Here is a 17,338-nt window from a genome sequence, read left to right as displayed (position 1 = left end):
AACACTGAGGAGCTAAGATTTTGAGAGCTAATTCTTTGAAAACTACTCGTGCGATTTTACGAAACTTAGCAGTAGAATAAGTAAACTTAGTCGTAGAATCGAAATATGGAAAAGAATTGGCATGTCATTTCAGAAAACGTCTGATTTTCTGTCAAAATACCAATATTAGAGCAATGCTATATATAAATCTAATACATATCCTAAGTCGCGCTTTCGAGATATGTAAAACTCAAGTTGAATTTCTTCAATCGGCCTAGTAGAACGGGAGATATAGAACTGTCCCATTTTTTTGTTTTTCGCAGTGTACCTCAGCATAATCTAAGTAGTAAACCGGCATGGCATTAAACCACTTGGATTTCATCAGTGACTGAATGGTTTAAAACTGCAAAAACACTGCTAGTCACAGATGAACTAGTCACACCGATGAATAAACTGGCTCTTTGGTATTTTCATGTTTTACCTTACATGTAAAGTAAGTACGAGTTAGGTTTCTTAGAATTGCTTTCCCCGAAGGCTTTCCTGTTTTTTTAGAAAGGTAGCCTTTGAGTGTTTTGCTAGACATAAAGTTTGGTTTGGATTGGTTATTTAAGGCATAGCACTCGATGTCTATCTGCCTAAGGGAAGAGTTGCCTTCGTGGACGATTTTCTAAGGAAAACTAGCTCTTATGCACGTTACACATGGGGAAAACCACGAAAGTTCTACGCAGCCAGCTCGTTCACGGGATTCGAACCTCAGACCGAACTACCAGGGTTCAGCGATTTTACCATTCGACCGCTTGTAGACCTGCTAAACATAAAGAAACAAATAAATAGACATTAGAAAGGGAAGTAAAGACTCTGTGACGCAAAGAATTTTAAAAGGAACTGAATTACTAAAGGTAAAGATTTTAAAATTGTTTAATATTATTCTCCAGCTTTAAAAACAATGCAAACGTTTTAACTGGTAGCTCACCCTTAAAATGTTTCAACGAAACAAAAATAAACCATTTTTATTATAAAAACTTCAGAAGTTGAAATGTTAATTTTTAATAATTTAAAACTACTTTTCATGTTTATTTCCTAAAATGATTCCAATAAAATTCATTATTAATAAATTCTCTTTGATTAGGGCTAGCACAGAATTATTTTCGAGTAAACAGCAATTAAAAATAATGAGTTTCATTCTGTTTATTTCGCGTGGCATTTGATACCATTGTACATAGATATCAAATACTCATATCTAAACATAGTAAAGCTAGGATTAAACTGCAATATGCTTATTAAATATTTAAGCCTGGGAATTCTGTTGCCCTTCCACATATGTCCACGTGTAAACGCTCGATATTAAGTTCTCAAAGGTTCGATGACAATAGCGACAATGAACTTTTCCCTTGATAAAAGTACTTCTTTTCCTATTCTCAATGAATAAATTAATACGGTATTTAACTTGAGAAACCAATAACAGAACTGTCAACGCAGCTAATCGACTCCTGCAGACAGAGAAACAGATAATATTTCTATAGTTATTGAAGCCTCAGTTTATATATTTCTCTGTTACGAATTACCCATTCATTACTTCTTACCAATTCATTTCAAAAAGGTGATTCTGTGCATGGTCAATGTCCTTCTACACCAAAATATTGAACAATAAATAAAAGACTTCAGATGCTTTCTCGGCATAAACTTATTTTACATTCTTTGCGAAAATAAAACTAACAAAATTTCTTGTGCAATCGAATGTATATTCTGTGTGCCTTTGTATTCCATTGATCCCAAGCTATAGCACTTGGTAGATATGGCAACAAATGAACATTAGATACATATACATTTCAGATTATTATTTTCTTATCCAATTGTTACTACATTTGAGTTGAGGAAGCACCATTTGTTCACTTTTGCTAGAATTCTGAGGATGTGTTACGTAATTCTCACAATTACAATATTCATTTTTACCTCCTTGTGCAAAGTAAAAAGGAAGTATTGTAATCGCGAAAAGTTTCAGGCAGCATATTTCAACAAAAATATCCATTTTGACCGCTATCAAATGCAATTTAAGGACGTTTTTGCGTGATATCTGTACATAAGGACAGAATAAGTTACTCTTTTCCTCCAAAAAAATTATAAAACTGCTTTAAAATGAATTCTGAAGAGAATTTTTTGGGGCGTGTGTACGAACGTATGTACGTACGTATCTCGCATAGCTCAAAAACGAGTAGCCTCAGAACGTTGAAATTTTGTATATAGGACTGCCATAACATGTAAAAGTGCACCTGGTATTTTGGTTGCAATCGGCTGCACCCAACCTATATAAATATATTTATATATATATCCATTCTGTTACCCGGCTCAGTGATCTCATTTTCTTTACTCTTATATGTTGGTAAATTGTACATTTTTTGCTTTAAAAATGATTGAATTACGTTGTTTTTAATCTTCCGGTTAAGGTTTTTATGCCTTTAGTAAATCTGTATGCAATATTTTTAGAATACCAACAATTTTAAAGTTGTTTAAGTGCCGCTAAGCCCTTTTTTTTATGGTTGCCATTGATTGTTTACATTTGAAACAACAGACTACTGGATTTGTTGCCAATCTAGAGAAACAAGCTTCGCAACAACAAAAATAATGCCTTCATTTATTATTGCGAATTAAATCATGCTTAATCCTTTCTGGAATTTTTTCGAGGAAATAAGTGTCTACTTCGCCGATAGCGCATAAGATTTACTTCGTAATTTTTAATATAGATATTTTGAGTTTTTATGTATTTTTGCCTTGTCGGGAAGTAAGAACTGAATTAATTGTATAAGAAATACTAAATCGTCTGTGAAAAATTGTTTCTTTGTTGTTTTGTTTGCTTAATTTCTTTTATACATCATTCTAGCTTTATTATAGTATTTGAATAGAACATGTGGCAACGATTAGATAATTCTATTCTTTAAATGATATAAATTTTGTGGATTCTGAGTTATGATATGAACGAAATATAATACTGTTAAGTGAATCTAGGGCCATAGTGTCGCTGTGGTAAACAAATACTAGAGTGAATTTTAAAGAATGCATTTATTCTATTGTGGTTTATGCGCTATCGGCGAAGTAGATTTAGTTGAATCCAATAAATTTAAATGAAATGCAAGAACAAATGCTTATAATTTAATATTCCGTACAAGGAAGTCATTTGGTGTATACATCAGATTTTTTATTGCTCTAAATCAGATCCGCAATTAAGTACACATTATAATATCCTCTTGAGTCTTATTACCAGTTACGTACGGATTAACTCTACCTTGTATCTGGGACTTTAAGGAATCGGCGTATTATTATGTAAATTTTCATTCATAACGTTTTTTTCATTTTTTCTTATAAATAAGAACATCAACTTTCAAAGCTCTTGAGAATCTTGAGTGGCAAACGCCCCCAGACTGTGTTGATCAGGCCGTGATGTCATTCACATTAAATTTAAAAAATGTTCCCCAGAAAAAAAAATTCTGCCTGAGATATATTTGTTTGCACTTACTGCGACTGTTATGAATCTCTTTTTCAAAATAATACACTTTGACTCTTATATATTTATAGAAATGTGATTTATTTCTATCAGTGAAACGTCACTTTTAATTAACAGTACGTAGACTTACAGAGAGCCGCCCAAACGGGATAGTGATAAGTGATTCTGATTAATGTATCGAAAGACCCGAGTTTGAATCCCAGGTAAGGTGTGGATGTTTCTATGTGTATAGTGTCTGTGCGACATAGGGGCACTCAAGATATGTGGCAAGCCGAAAGTACTCTTGCTCATGTTCAAAACTGGTGGCGAAACTAAGTAAATTCGTACTCTCCTCTGTATAGAGGCTGAGGTTATTGCCAACAAGCGCAATTTTGCCTCCTTGTCACGATGAATTTCGTGTGCTTGCTATCATATCAGACCTGCGAGATTTGTCACAGCAACAACAACGAATCAATCCACGACTTATAACGTGGACTGATTCTTTTCCTAGCTTCCTCAATATAGGAAAATATTACATTCAATTGACTAATAACAAAAGGAAACGTATATTTTAAGAGGATTTAACGGAGTTTGTTTTTAGGTGACTCTAATTTCTCATTAATATATATAATTCCCATTAATATCAAAGCATTTTCTCTGAAGTTAATGATAAAAAATCTGATGTGTACACCACATGACTTCTTTGTACGGAATATTAAATTATACGCATTTTTTTCCTGCATTTTGTTTAAACTTATTGGATTAAATTAAATCTACTTCGCCGACAGCGCATAAACCACAATAGAATAAATGCATTCTTTAAAATTCACTCTATTTGTTTATCATAGCGGCATTCTGGCGCTAGGTTCACTTAACAGAATTATATTTCGTTTATAACTCAGAATGCACAAAATTTATACCATTTAAAGAATTATCTAATCGCTTGCACATGTTCTATTCAAATACTATAATAAAGCTAGAATGATGTATAAAAGAAATTAAGCAAACAAAACAAAAAAGAAACAGTTTTCCACAGACGATTCAGTATTTCTCATTCAATTAATTCAGTTCTCACTTCCCGACAAGGCAAAAATACATAAAAACTCAAAATATCTGTATTAAAAATTACTAATTATTAAAAATTAAATTATTAAAAATTAAGTAAATCTTAAACACTTATTTCCTAAAAAATTCCAGAAAGGATTAAGCATGATTTAATTCGCAATAATAAATGCAGACGTTATTTTTGTTGTTGCGAAGCTACGTTTCTGTAGATTGGCAACAAATCCACTACTCTGCTGTTTCAAATGTAAACAAGCAATGACCGGCCATCAAAAAAATTATTAGGCTTAGCGGCACTTAAACAACTTTAAAATTGTTGATAATTCTAAAACTGTTGCATATAGATTTACTAAAGGCTTAAAACCTTAACAGGAAAATAATAACAACATAATTCAATCATTTTTAAAGAAAAAAATGTACAATTTACAAACATGTAAGAGTAAAGAAACTGAGATCACTGAGCCGGGTAACGGAGTGGATATATATATAAATATATTTATATACGTTTGGCGCGGCCGATTGCAACCAAAATACGAGGTGCACATCTACATGTTATAGTAGTCCTATATACAAAATTTCAACGTTCTGAGACTACTCATTTTTGAGCTATGCGAGATACGTACGTACATATGTTCGTACACACGCCACGAAAAATTATCTTCTGAATTCATTTTAAAGCAGTTTTATAATTTTTTGGAGGAAAAGAGTCTTTTATTCTGTACTTACGTACAGATATCACGCATAAACATCGTTAAATTGCATTCGAAAGCGGTCAAAATGGATATTTTCGTTGAAATATGCTGCCTGAAACTTTTCGCGATTACAATACTTCCTTTTTACTTCTTACAAGGAAGTAAAAAAGGGCTATTGTTGCCTTATTAGAACATCTGAACATACTGGCGTAAATTGCTACCATAAAACATATATTTCCTTTCTCAGTGTCTGCAGCACAATAACCTTATTTGTCATCTAATCAGCGAGACACACGAACCATAATCATTATTCGTCACCATAGCGATATACTCATAGAATGAATCACTAACGTTATTCTGGTTCGTTAGCTTCAAAGTGCGGACACTCATCACGAAATTGGCTAAGAGTAAAATAGGCCAAGTCAGAATAAAAATGATCAAGAATTGGATAGCTCAATTCTAGCTAAAATATGTATTTTTTTTTTTTTTTTTTTTTTTTTTTTTTTTTTTTTTTTTAGTGATAACTGCAGCGCAAGACAAACAAAATTCAAGAACTAAAAGTTGTCTTTCACGAATAGTCTTATCCATCAAAATCTAGATAATTTACACAAATTTAAGCTATAGAATTAAGATTATTTCACAAAATGTAAATTTTTTACTAAAACCAAAGTAAATTTTCCTAATTTTTACTTCCTTGTACGAAGTAAAGAAAGTATTATAATCGCGAAAATTTTCAGGTATCATATTTCAAACAAAATAACCATTTTTATCGCTCTCGTATCCATTTGAAAGATTTTTTTTTGTGTGTGTGTGTGTGTGTGTGTGTGTGTCCATTTGAACGATGATATCTGTAGGTATGGACAGAATAAAGGATTCTTTTTTCCAAAACGGATAGTAAAATGGATTTAAAATGGATTCAGAAGAGCTTTTTTTTTTTTTTCGTGACGTCTGTACGTACATACGTACGTATGTATATATCTCACATAACTCAAAAATGAGTAGCCTCAGTGCGTTGAAATTTTGTACACGAGACTGCTATAGCTAGTTGTGCATCTTCCTTTTCGGCTGCAATCGGCCGCACCAAAAATATATAAATATATATCCACTTTGTTATTCGGCTCGGTGAGCTCAACATTTTTATTCTTATTATATTGGTAAATCGTGCATTTTTTACTTTAAAAGTGATTGAAATGTGTTGTTCTTATGTTCCAGTTAAAGTTTTTAAGCTTTAGTTAATCTGCAGGCAGTAGTTGTAGCATAATCAACAATTTAAAAGTTATTTAAGTGCTACTAAGCCTAACGAAACTGCCATTTGTTTTCATCTATAACTCTTAGTAGACTAGGGAATTAAGTCAGTTTGTGGACCAATATGGGTGTCTTTACGCTCAGTAGAATATCAATTTAACTTTAAGCTTTGTAGACCGCAAACTTGGTCTTACCTGTCGGCTGAACTGTTTGTTTTGCCATAAAAACTTTTAATTTTAATTGTAAAAGCTGTTTTTAACGGACTTTGGTGTTTTAGGTTTCTCGGTATTTTAAAATTTTTAATAAAAATGCCTTGAGTGTTTATGAATTTTCACCTTACAGCGAAGTGAGAATTAAATTTATTGAATGAGAAATATGCCTCTAATAAAATTCAAGGAAATAAGTTTAAATGAAATGCAGCATAAAATGTATATAATTTAATAGGTTGCACAAAGAAATCATCTGGTGTCATCATCATATATTTTACTTGTACAGTGAAATAAGCAATATTTCTATTAAGGAAAACTGCTTATTTCACTGTATTTTTTATATTATGTTTTAATTATATATAATTTAAAATTATTTATAAAAAATTTTAGTTATATAAAAAGTTTTGCCTGATTTTTTTTAGGGCACAAATTTTTTAACTTCCTTTATATCACTTGAATTCTTAAGATTTTGCAACGGGAGGTTGGTTAATTTAATATATTACGATAATTAATATATGTATTAAGGGATATTGCTTATTTCATTGTAATTTTTTTTCTATATAATGCATTTTTATTGAAATTTGAGGGTTTTTCTATCCTAAAAGGAAAATTTCCCAGAAGGGCTATTAATTTCGTTTTGACATTTTGCGTCTGTTCAATATAATTGTCGGTTCACTTTTCAAATTGTTGCCACCAAATATTAGCGCCCTGTAATATATTTAAAGAAATTAAATAATGAAGAATGTGCATAAATGTATATATATTTCTCGCATTGTGATAAAACAAGGGTACTTACAGCCATCAAATTTTAAATAACGTACGTCTTCACCCGAATATGGGCATCTTAAAGGCCAAATTTGGAATTTTTTCTATTCTATTTCATATTTTGTAAAGCATTTATAAGTTTTTGATTAAGAAACCCAACGATTTCAAAGCGAGCAGTGGCAACACTGTATGGGGGGGGGGAATTATCTCCAGCGCGCGAGACTAATAATACTAAAGATATGCTCTTTTTAAATTATTTTGTGATATTGCTATTGAATTGAATTTTATGGTTTAGGTACGAAGAACATGATATTTGATAAATAATGGTAACACACAAAGCGTTAAAAAAAAACCCTTTTGGTGTAATATAAAATCTGAAAACGTTAAGATTTTTAGCCCAAAGGGCGTTAGCCTAAAAGGGAAAATTAATTTCATTTTTGCATTCTGCGTCGTTTGTGTTTGTCCGTTTGACTTTTCAAGTTGTGTTGTTATTTGTTTGTTTGTTTTTTAATAAAGTTGTTCTGCAGAATAAAATTATGCGCAGTTTTTTAATTTAATGTTTTATGTTGTTCCCTTTAGGCATTTTTTGGTATATTTAAAAGACATACGAAGGCTGGCCTCGTAGAGGCTAGAATTAAATATGTATAAAGATTATATTTAACCACATTTTTTTTTCTTCATATAATTTTATATACGCCGAAAGGAGCCAAAAAGTACTTTTTAACACGTTGCAGAGGTGTTAGTTTTCAGTTTCGATAAACTTGTGTCAGACACAAATAGACATTGTTAGCAGAAATTTGTTACACTGTTAACAATGTAAATAAATAGGAGTTTTTATTAATCTTTAATATTAGGAAAAGCATTGTTAAAAACACCATTAAATGAAACCATTTACACTTTAATTAAACTCCTATAACATTTTGTAACAAGTGCTAATTTCCACAGTGACTGAGATAAATTAAATAAATATAGTGGATAATTATTCTTATATAAGAATGCAAGCGAAATGCTTGTATAAATTTTAATATTTTAAAGCTTTTTTTACATTTTTAAAAATTTTTTAAAAATTTCCTTTCAGATTTTTTTAAAAAAATTATTTATTTATTTCTTAACTTTTTAAGACTGAAATCTCTTTTGAGTTCTTTGACTGTAATCTGATGTCTTTAGACAGCAATTTTCTTCATAATTTTTTTTTAATTCTAATTCTCTTGATATTAGTTTACTCTGCCATGCTTGAACTTTTCTATAACTATCTTACTTTACGCACACTATTGTCATTTATATTTCATTTATTCACGTTTTTCTTTGCAGCTGCGCATATCGGAGTAGGGATTAGTGGACAAGAAGGCATGCAAGCTGTTCTTGCCAGTGACTTTTCCCTTGCCCAGTTCCGATATCTGGAAAGACTACTGCTGGTCCACGGTCGTTGGTCATATTTCAGAATGAGTAAGTTCCTCAGGTATTTCTTCTACAAGAACTTCGCCTTCACCTTATGCCATTTCTGGTTCGGATTCTTTTGTGGATTCTCCGCCCAGGTATCCTTCCAGAGAAGAATTGTTTATCTCTTTTATTATTTCTGATACCTTTACTTGTAATATCATTTGCACCAATGGTCTGAAGAAGGGAATAAATAACAAAATTTGAAAAATGGTCGCGCTTTTGCATACATCTTTTGATTTCGTATAGCTTGTTGGTTCAAAGAGAAGGGGGAAAAAATAAACTACCTTTAAGTAAGCATTGTATATGGTTTAGAGGTAATCATACTTTATTTATTTAAGTTATATAAGCAAAAAAAAAAACACATTACGAAGTTTTATACTTTGCAATAAACGGGCAAAGTACCGAAATTCCAAAGCCCTGCGACAAGCTGACCACTTGTTCTGGGCATACGCTCCCGCACCTCGCGGCCCACGGTCAAGAAAGAAGATTTCGGGGCACTGCAAACCTTGGCGCACTACAGCTGTTGCGCCACTGAGTTTAGTTTAGAGCCAAAATTCCAGTGAACGAGCGAAAACTCTTATGTTATGAACACTGTTGCCACACATATAAAAACGAACTAGAGAAATCATGTATAATAATTTTTGAACTGAATATTATGGCTTTGCGGAAAATGGACATGACCACTTTCAAAGTAATTAGATTTGCAAATTCATTAACTACTTAAATTTATATCAAAATGATGAAAATTTTGCAGAATTTTTTTTGAACTGTTTAACTGTTTATAGGCAGAGAGCTCATTGCACATTGCATTGATTGTTATCATTAACTAACTTTTTGTGAAAAATGGACTTATAACTCTACAAAGAAAAACGGCTCATATATTATCATTAATTACTACAGTATCATTCTTATTCTCAGCCTATTAATTTTATAACAGCATATTTATCATTTACTCTTTGCTTTCTGTACCGCTCTTTGAAACATGTTGATTGATATATCTGAAAAATATCGAATAATGCTAGCTTGAGGTTATCGATGTTCCTACTTATCTACTACGGATTTGAAATTCCAGATAGCCACTCAGAAAATAATTGCATGCTAAGAAGTCTGGAGAATATTCCATCTGTAACCATTCTCCACCATTAAAAAGGGTGTATTTCGATCCTTGATATTGTATTAGCTTCTTCACTTTAAATAAAATAATAATAAGATAGCTTGCTCATCTTCTAAATTAAATTGTAATATGTACCGTGTAACGCATTATGAATAAAAAATCGTTATTTTTTAGCTGATTTTTTCCTCCAAAATAGAAAAATAATGTACAATTAAAATGACCTAAGAATAATCAAATTCTCCTTTTCAAACATTTTTTTTTTTTTTTTTTTTTTTTTTTTTTTTTTAGTTCTGGGCTTGAAAATCGACTATTTTTTCATACAATTAAAGATAATTTCTAAAATTTTTATGCCAGATGTATAATAGTTGGTCATTTTTTTATTCACACAGATTGCTTATACCAATTGGTCAAAATTTCTTGATCTTCTGATCTATGGTTTCACAGAAATCATAACCGTAATCAGGAAAATTACAGTTTCCACAGGAATCTTAAATTTGGTGATATAATTACCTTAATATCTTGTAAATGCACACTACTTTCTTAAAATTAATAACAAAATGTAAAAATATATTAAGTTTGCGTAAGTGCATAGCTATACATTTAAATAGTTTTGCTTACATAACAATCATACTTTTAATAGAGACAATGGAATGTAATGAGTCAAACTTTTCCTGAGTTTTCAAATTTAAAATCGTAAAAAACAACCTTATATTTAGCGTAGGTATAATGGAACACTCAATCGATTTCGAGGGCAGCTAAAGGTCCCTCCTCATCAGGAGAAAGAAATACATAGAAAGAAGAAAATAGGAATCACAGAAACACGTGGTGCTTATCAGCACTGCATGTGGTTATAACTAGATTTTTAATCAGAGTTGCACTGGCCGCCTACTTTTACTGAGCCAGGCTGTCTGATCAAGCATAAAGAAATATTAGCGAAGTTAAAATAGGGAGCGAGGGGCAAATGCACATTACGCTCAAAATCTGAACTTCAAAAAATGGAAAGCAACCACTGAACGGATTTTTATACCCTCTGGTAGTACCAAGTGCGAGGAGGTAACGCCAGCTATCGGCAAAAATAATTGAATTAAGACAGTAGAATTTTAAAGGCATTAGGAAGGACTGGATTGGACTTCAAATCATTAACTAAACTTTCTAAATCTTTGTGAATGTGAAAAGCCTCAAGAAAATCCAATTCGCCTATGGAAGAAGCCTTTTGGATGATTTTTGCAGACCCAAAATCAAAATTATGGTTAAAAGTCCAGCTATGATACGCTATTGAAGACTTGTTAATTTCCCCTTTTTTGACATAAGATTCATGTTCCTTGATACGAAACTTCAACGCTCTTTTTGTTTGGCCAATATATCTTAAACCACACTGACATGATATACTATAAATTTCCCAAGAATTCAAGACAGAAACGCAATCTTTTAGAATCGAAGGGTGAATTTTATTAATAGGGGAGAAACCGACTTGAAAATTGAATTTCTGGAGAATCCGTGCAATTTTATAGCTAACAGAAGGATAAAATGGAAGCACGACAAGGTCATTGATATTATTTCTAACAGTGGAATGTCTTCTTTGATGGGAATCTGAAAATTTTTTGACGGCTTTATCAATAATCACGGGAGAAAATCCACGGTCAATCGCAACTGCTCTCAAATAATTAAGTTCATTGGTAAGCAAAGATTCAGAGGAACAAACTTTTAGCGCGCGGAAAACATAATAGTAAAAAGAAGCCATTTTTTGCTTAACAGGGTGGCATGACTTGGCATGGGGTGGTAAACAAACTGCAAAGGGTTTACGGTACACAGTGGTGCTAAAATCGGTTTCATTGCGGATTATAAGAATATCGAGGAAGGGGAGGGAATTGTTGGATTCAATTTCAAGAGTGAATTGGATGGCTGGATCAATTGAATTCATAATAGATAGAATCTCGGATAAATCCTCTTTATAACCGTCAAAAAGTGCGAAAGTGTCGTCAACATACCGAATCCAAAGACGAAAAGATAATTTATCAAATAATTTCATCTCAAAATAGTGCATATAAATGTTAGCAAGTACCGGACTGAGAGGATTACCCATAGCCAATCCTTCAACTTGACGAAAATATGCATTTTGGAAAACAAAGTGGGTTTGACTTAGAGAAACTTTAGTAAGCGAAACCAACTCATTAATTTCAGTATGTGTGAAGTGAAATTCCCGAAGCCTAGTTTCAAGACAATTTAGTGCTCCTTCGACCGGAACATTAGTAAACAATGATTTAACATCAAATGAAACCATAATGGAACGAAGTGGGGAAATATTTTTAAGTTTATCAATGACTTCAACACAATTTTTTACAGTGTGAATATTGTTATCAAGTAGAGGAGAAAATCTGGAAACTAAATATTTGGCCAAAGGATATGAAGCAGTACCTATATTGGAATACCGGTTTTGTGGACTTTTGGAAGAGCATAAAGTCTAGCGCAATTAGTAATAGGCGGAATAAGTGATTTCTTCAACTGAGTTGGCAGAATGTGGGAAGATTTAATAGCACTTTTTACTTTCATGAGGTCCGAAGTTGAAGGATCTTTAGGGATCGAGCAGTATGGGCCTTCATTTATCAATTTAGAGACTCCAGTAATATATGTGTGTTTGTCCATAACAACGATCTGTCCGCCCTTATCAGCTTTAGAGATAATGATATTAGTATCAGAATGAATTTCACGTAAGATCTCATTTTCCTTTTTGCTAAGATTAGAACCCAAAGATTTATTGTTAAAATTAACGTTATGAGTAATTAGGTGGCGGATTGTATCCTTCTGCGTTTCCGAAATTTTGGAGAATTTAAAGGCTTTCTCTATAGGGGCGATGATTTTCTCTATAGGGGCTTATAATCCGCAATGAAACCGATTTTAGCACCACTGTGTACCGTAAACCCTTTGCAGTTTGTTTACCACCCCATGCCAAGTCATGCCACCCTGTTAAGCAAAAAATGGCTTCTTTTTACTATTATGTTTTCCGCGCGCTAAAAGTTTGTTCCTCTGAATCTTTGCTTACCAATGAACTTAATTATTTGAGAGCAGTTGCGACTGACCGTGGATTTTTCTCCGGTGATTATTGATAAAGCCGTCAAAAAATTTTCAGATTCCCATCAAAGAAGACATTCCACTGTTAGAAATAATATCAATGACCTTGTCGTGCTTCCATTTTATCCTTCTGTTAGCTATAAAATTGCACGGATTCTCCAGAAATTCAATTTTCAAGTCGGTTTCTCCCCTATTAATAAAATTCACCCTTCGATTCTAAAAGATTGCGTTTCTGTCTTGAATTCTTGGGAAATTTATAGTATATCATGTCAGTGTGGTTTAAGATATATTGGCCAAACAAAAAGAGCGTTGAAGTTTCGTATCAAGGAACATGAATCTTATGTCAAAAAAGGGGAAATTAACAAGTCTTCAATAGCGTATCATAGCTGGACTTTTAACCATAATTTTGATTTTGGGTCTGCAAAAATCATCCAAAAGGCTTCTTCCATAGGCGAATTGGATTTTCTTGAGGCTTTTCACATTCACAAAGATTTAGAAAGTTTAGTTAATGATTTGAAGTCCAATCCAGTCCTTCCTAATGCCTTTAAAATTCTACTGTCTTAATTCAATTATTTTTGCCGATAGCTGGCGTTACCTCCTCGCACTTGGTACTACCAGAGGGTATAAAAATCCGTTCAGTGGTTGCTTTCCATTTTTTGAAGTTCAGATTTTGAGCGTAATGTGCATTTGCCCCTCGCTCCCTATTTTAACTTCGCTAATATTTCTTTATGCTTGATCAGACAGCCTGGCTCAGTAAAAGTAGGCGGCCAGTGCAACTCTGATTAAAAATCTAGTTATAACCACATGCAGTGCTGATAAGCACCACGTGTTTCTGTGATTCCTATTTTCTTCTTTCTATGTATTACTTTCTCCTGATGAGGAGGGACCTTTAGCTGCCCTCGAAATCGATTGAGTGTTCCATTATACCTACGCTAAATATAAGGTTGTTTTTTACGATTTTGAGATATGTACTTTCCTATTATTATATTTGCATCAGACTTAATATACAACCCTTTTATAAATAGTTGAACCTGTTTATATATAGCTGAGGAATTGCTGAAATACATGTGTAAACAAACCATCTATCCCTTTAAATGACAAAAACTTATAATTCTTTTTTTACCATAAAGTTTTTTCCTAGGGTTAATTTTTACACGGAATGTGTTTTCAGAAATTTGCAAGAGGTCGAATTTTAATATGAAAGTTAAAAAGAAAATTTCATTTTTTTGATTTTTATAAAGGTACCTGACCTCTTCATTTCTCAGTTTGTCAAACCTACAATATATCTTAATTAACTACATGTTTATGCACGGCCAACTGGAGACTATTCTAAATTCCTCATGGTCACGATTTAGGTGAGTTATGAACCAGAAAAAAATAAATAAGTAAATAAATAACTTACAGATAATTGGAATAACAATGACTAGATTTTTAGTGGAAATGAAGAACGGGCAGTTTGCACGTGAACTTAATATAATAACACAAAACTTAAAGGCACAGTTAAATTTATAACCGTAATACACGTACAGTTCTAACTATTCAAACAATTAGACAGAAGTTGCAACGGCCAAATAAAAATATTTCCCTGTCACAGTTCCCTGTACCTCTTTAATCGGAAAATAAAAGATGCTTTCACCCACAAAACTGATTCATGTTTGCTGCCATAACTGATTTTGCAATAAGTTATGTTACGTATACGCTCTCAAAATCATTCTTCAAGCGCGTAAATCACAATGATAGTGGCGCCATCTAACGGTATGTAAATACAATTGTCCTTTTTAGCTTTAAAAACCAATATTTTGGACTTTTATTCCCTTCTTCAAATTAACATTTAAAAATTTTCATTTTTAAATGTTAATTTAACTTCTGTTAATGAACTTCAACAGACTCATTTGTTTCCTACAGACTGTGTATGATCCGAACTTCATTTCCTGTTATAACGTTTTCTATACATCGATGCCAGTTCTCGCCCTCGGCATTTTTGACCAAGTAAGTAATATTTAGTACCTCAAATAACCACTGATGTTAAAGAGAATAACTTCTGCCATATATTCCATATAGTGTTTTTAACATACTGAGTATCATTTTTGCATAACATGTTTTTTTCATTATTTAATATATTTGTTGTAATATTTGTAATATTTATCTGTTAATTGTTTATATCTGTTTATGCAAACTTTTTAAACTGTATTTAGATTATAATATTGTCTTCGTTATTTTTTCCCTTAAAATAAACTTTTTTATATACCTAATAGGTTCGGTTAGGCTATTTGAATATGGCAAAGCACACAATCTATCTGCTTCATGAGAGGAATGCCTTCGTGGAGGACTCTCTAAGGGGAACTGACTCGTATTCACGCATATACATAATAGACTTCTACACTGAGGCTTGATTACCATGACATAATGCCACTTCTGATAACACTGGATAAAAGGGGAAAACCATTCTCATTTCCGGGAAAATATTTGCCATAAATTATGGTGAAGTGTAGCTTTCAAGTCTTTTAAAAACTAGGAAGAAGCCATTTTGTATAACACTTTGTCCCAGATAAAGGACCCTTTTACAAAAAGGGATAAATTTTTAACACATTAGATTTCAAATAAATGCTATATTAAACACCAGAAAAAAAAAAAGAAAAAAAAAGTCCGATAATTTTAAAGAAGTAGTGCTTAACTATGATTATAAAACATTAGTGAAATTCTAAGTCTTACTACAGCTATTATTTCTAAATTCTTAAATTAACTTTCATTGGGGTAAATTAGAAAACCATTATATTAACAACCACATTTCATTGGGTAACCACATTTCATGGGGGTAAATTAGAAAACCATTATATTAACACTACTTTAATAGTACTCTCAAACTCAAACTGCACTTGGTCCAAATACATGATCTGAAAGTAGCTAGCTAACAAGCCACAATTAAAATAAATAAATAAATAAAATAATTTTTTAACAAAGTATCATTTGTTAATTAAATATAAAAATTTTTCACTATATATTTATCAAAACGTACATATAAAAATCAAGCAAAGAGAAAAATTCTAATTTTTATTTATTTTCTGCTTGACATTAAAAAGTTGGTATCTGCGGGAATTTCTGTTGGTCACAGTTTGAAATTCGAACGTATTAGCAGCTAAATCTTAAAATTTTTAGGCTGCCATTTATTCAAATATCTGTAATATTATCAGGTTCAGTCTTCCTTCTTACTTGCTTTGGGAACACTAAATGACCTGACTCGGAACAGGGAGCTTACTAAAGCTATGTTCAATAAATGTGGGAAGTAGACAAGATACACAGGAAGGGTATACGAAACCATTTATTTTTCTCTCTTTACAATGATTTCCGGACTTCGGAATACAGAGACCAACCACTTGTGGTCTGAACGTAAGAATATAAAAATATTAACTAAATTCTAACTAAACTAACTTTGGATTAATAAACAAGTGTCTACTTGAAGATTGGCCGTATATTAACAGAAAGGCCGTATGTAGTACAGAGAACTGTTAACACTACGATACGTTTAAAATTATCAAGAGGATTAAACCTCTGGCCTTGAAGGCAACCAGCAACCGAGTAAAACTGCTATGGCAAGCGGCCTGCTCCTAATCACTCCTTCCTCTCTCTTGCTTGGCAAAAAGCCACAACTTAAGTACTTGGCGTTCGCAAGACAAATTTGCATAAATAAGTTAAAGCTCTTAATTCTGGCCGGAAGTAGAAAATAAGAAGTGATAGTAAAGATTTAAATAAAATATACGTTAGTAAAACTTAAGATCCTTACAATATATTGAAGAACCCACTAAATAACTTATTTAAAATAAATATATGAAAACTTGCCAAGTCTGACAAAATTTGAGAATAACTCTTCTTTTTTCATTAGATTTCTGTATGTTTCATATTTTCATGTAAACATACAAATAATTATACAAACAACTTTGTTTCTTACTACATCTTTCAGCTACAACACCTCATGGGGTTTCGATTTTTAAAATGTTTCTAATATCGCAGGAAAAAAATTAGAAAGGATCTTCATCACAAATTGTAGATATTCGTCAGCTGTTTGGTTCTTTTCATCGAATTATCAATTTTCAGCTTCAGAAAAAATACTGTTCACATTTAAATATACTCCCAAACAAAATGATTATTGTTATTGCAAATATCCATCACTGAGGATATTTATCTTTTGGAAAGTGGGAACGTGCTAGTAAAATGGATCCTATTTGGAGCTTTCAAATCTTTGAATAAGATTTATATCCCAGTTTAAATTAATTATCGTCCTTTCTAG

At 32.1% G+C, this 17,338-nt stretch overlaps 1 protein-coding gene across 9 annotated transcripts in view; it reads left to right on the top strand.

Annotated features, from left to right (window-relative positions):
- Positions 1-17,338, top strand: part of LOC118183531 (phospholipid-transporting ATPase ID-like) — a 370,912-nt gene that overhangs the window by 337,669 nt on the left and 15,905 nt on the right. For all 9 annotated transcript variants that reach the window (XM_085826193.1, XM_085826190.1, XM_085826195.1 and 6 more), the window contains 2 exons: positions 8,742-8,965; positions 14,959-15,042. In XM_085826193.1, the coding sequence (XP_085682319.1) occupies positions 8,742-8,965; positions 14,959-15,042 (308 nt within the window). The remainder of the gene's footprint in view (positions 1-8,741; positions 8,966-14,958; positions 15,043-17,338) is intronic.

This window comes from Stegodyphus dumicola, chromosome 11 (genome assembly GCF_044657685.1).
Source record: "Stegodyphus dumicola isolate Sdum_Otavi_A_Nest chromosome 11, ASM4465768v1".
Classification (NCBI taxonomy): domain Eukaryota; kingdom Metazoa; phylum Arthropoda; class Arachnida; order Araneae; family Eresidae; genus Stegodyphus; species Stegodyphus dumicola.
The sequence above is the reverse complement of the archived record's forward strand: the minus strand, read 5'-3'. Positions and strand labels throughout refer to the sequence as shown.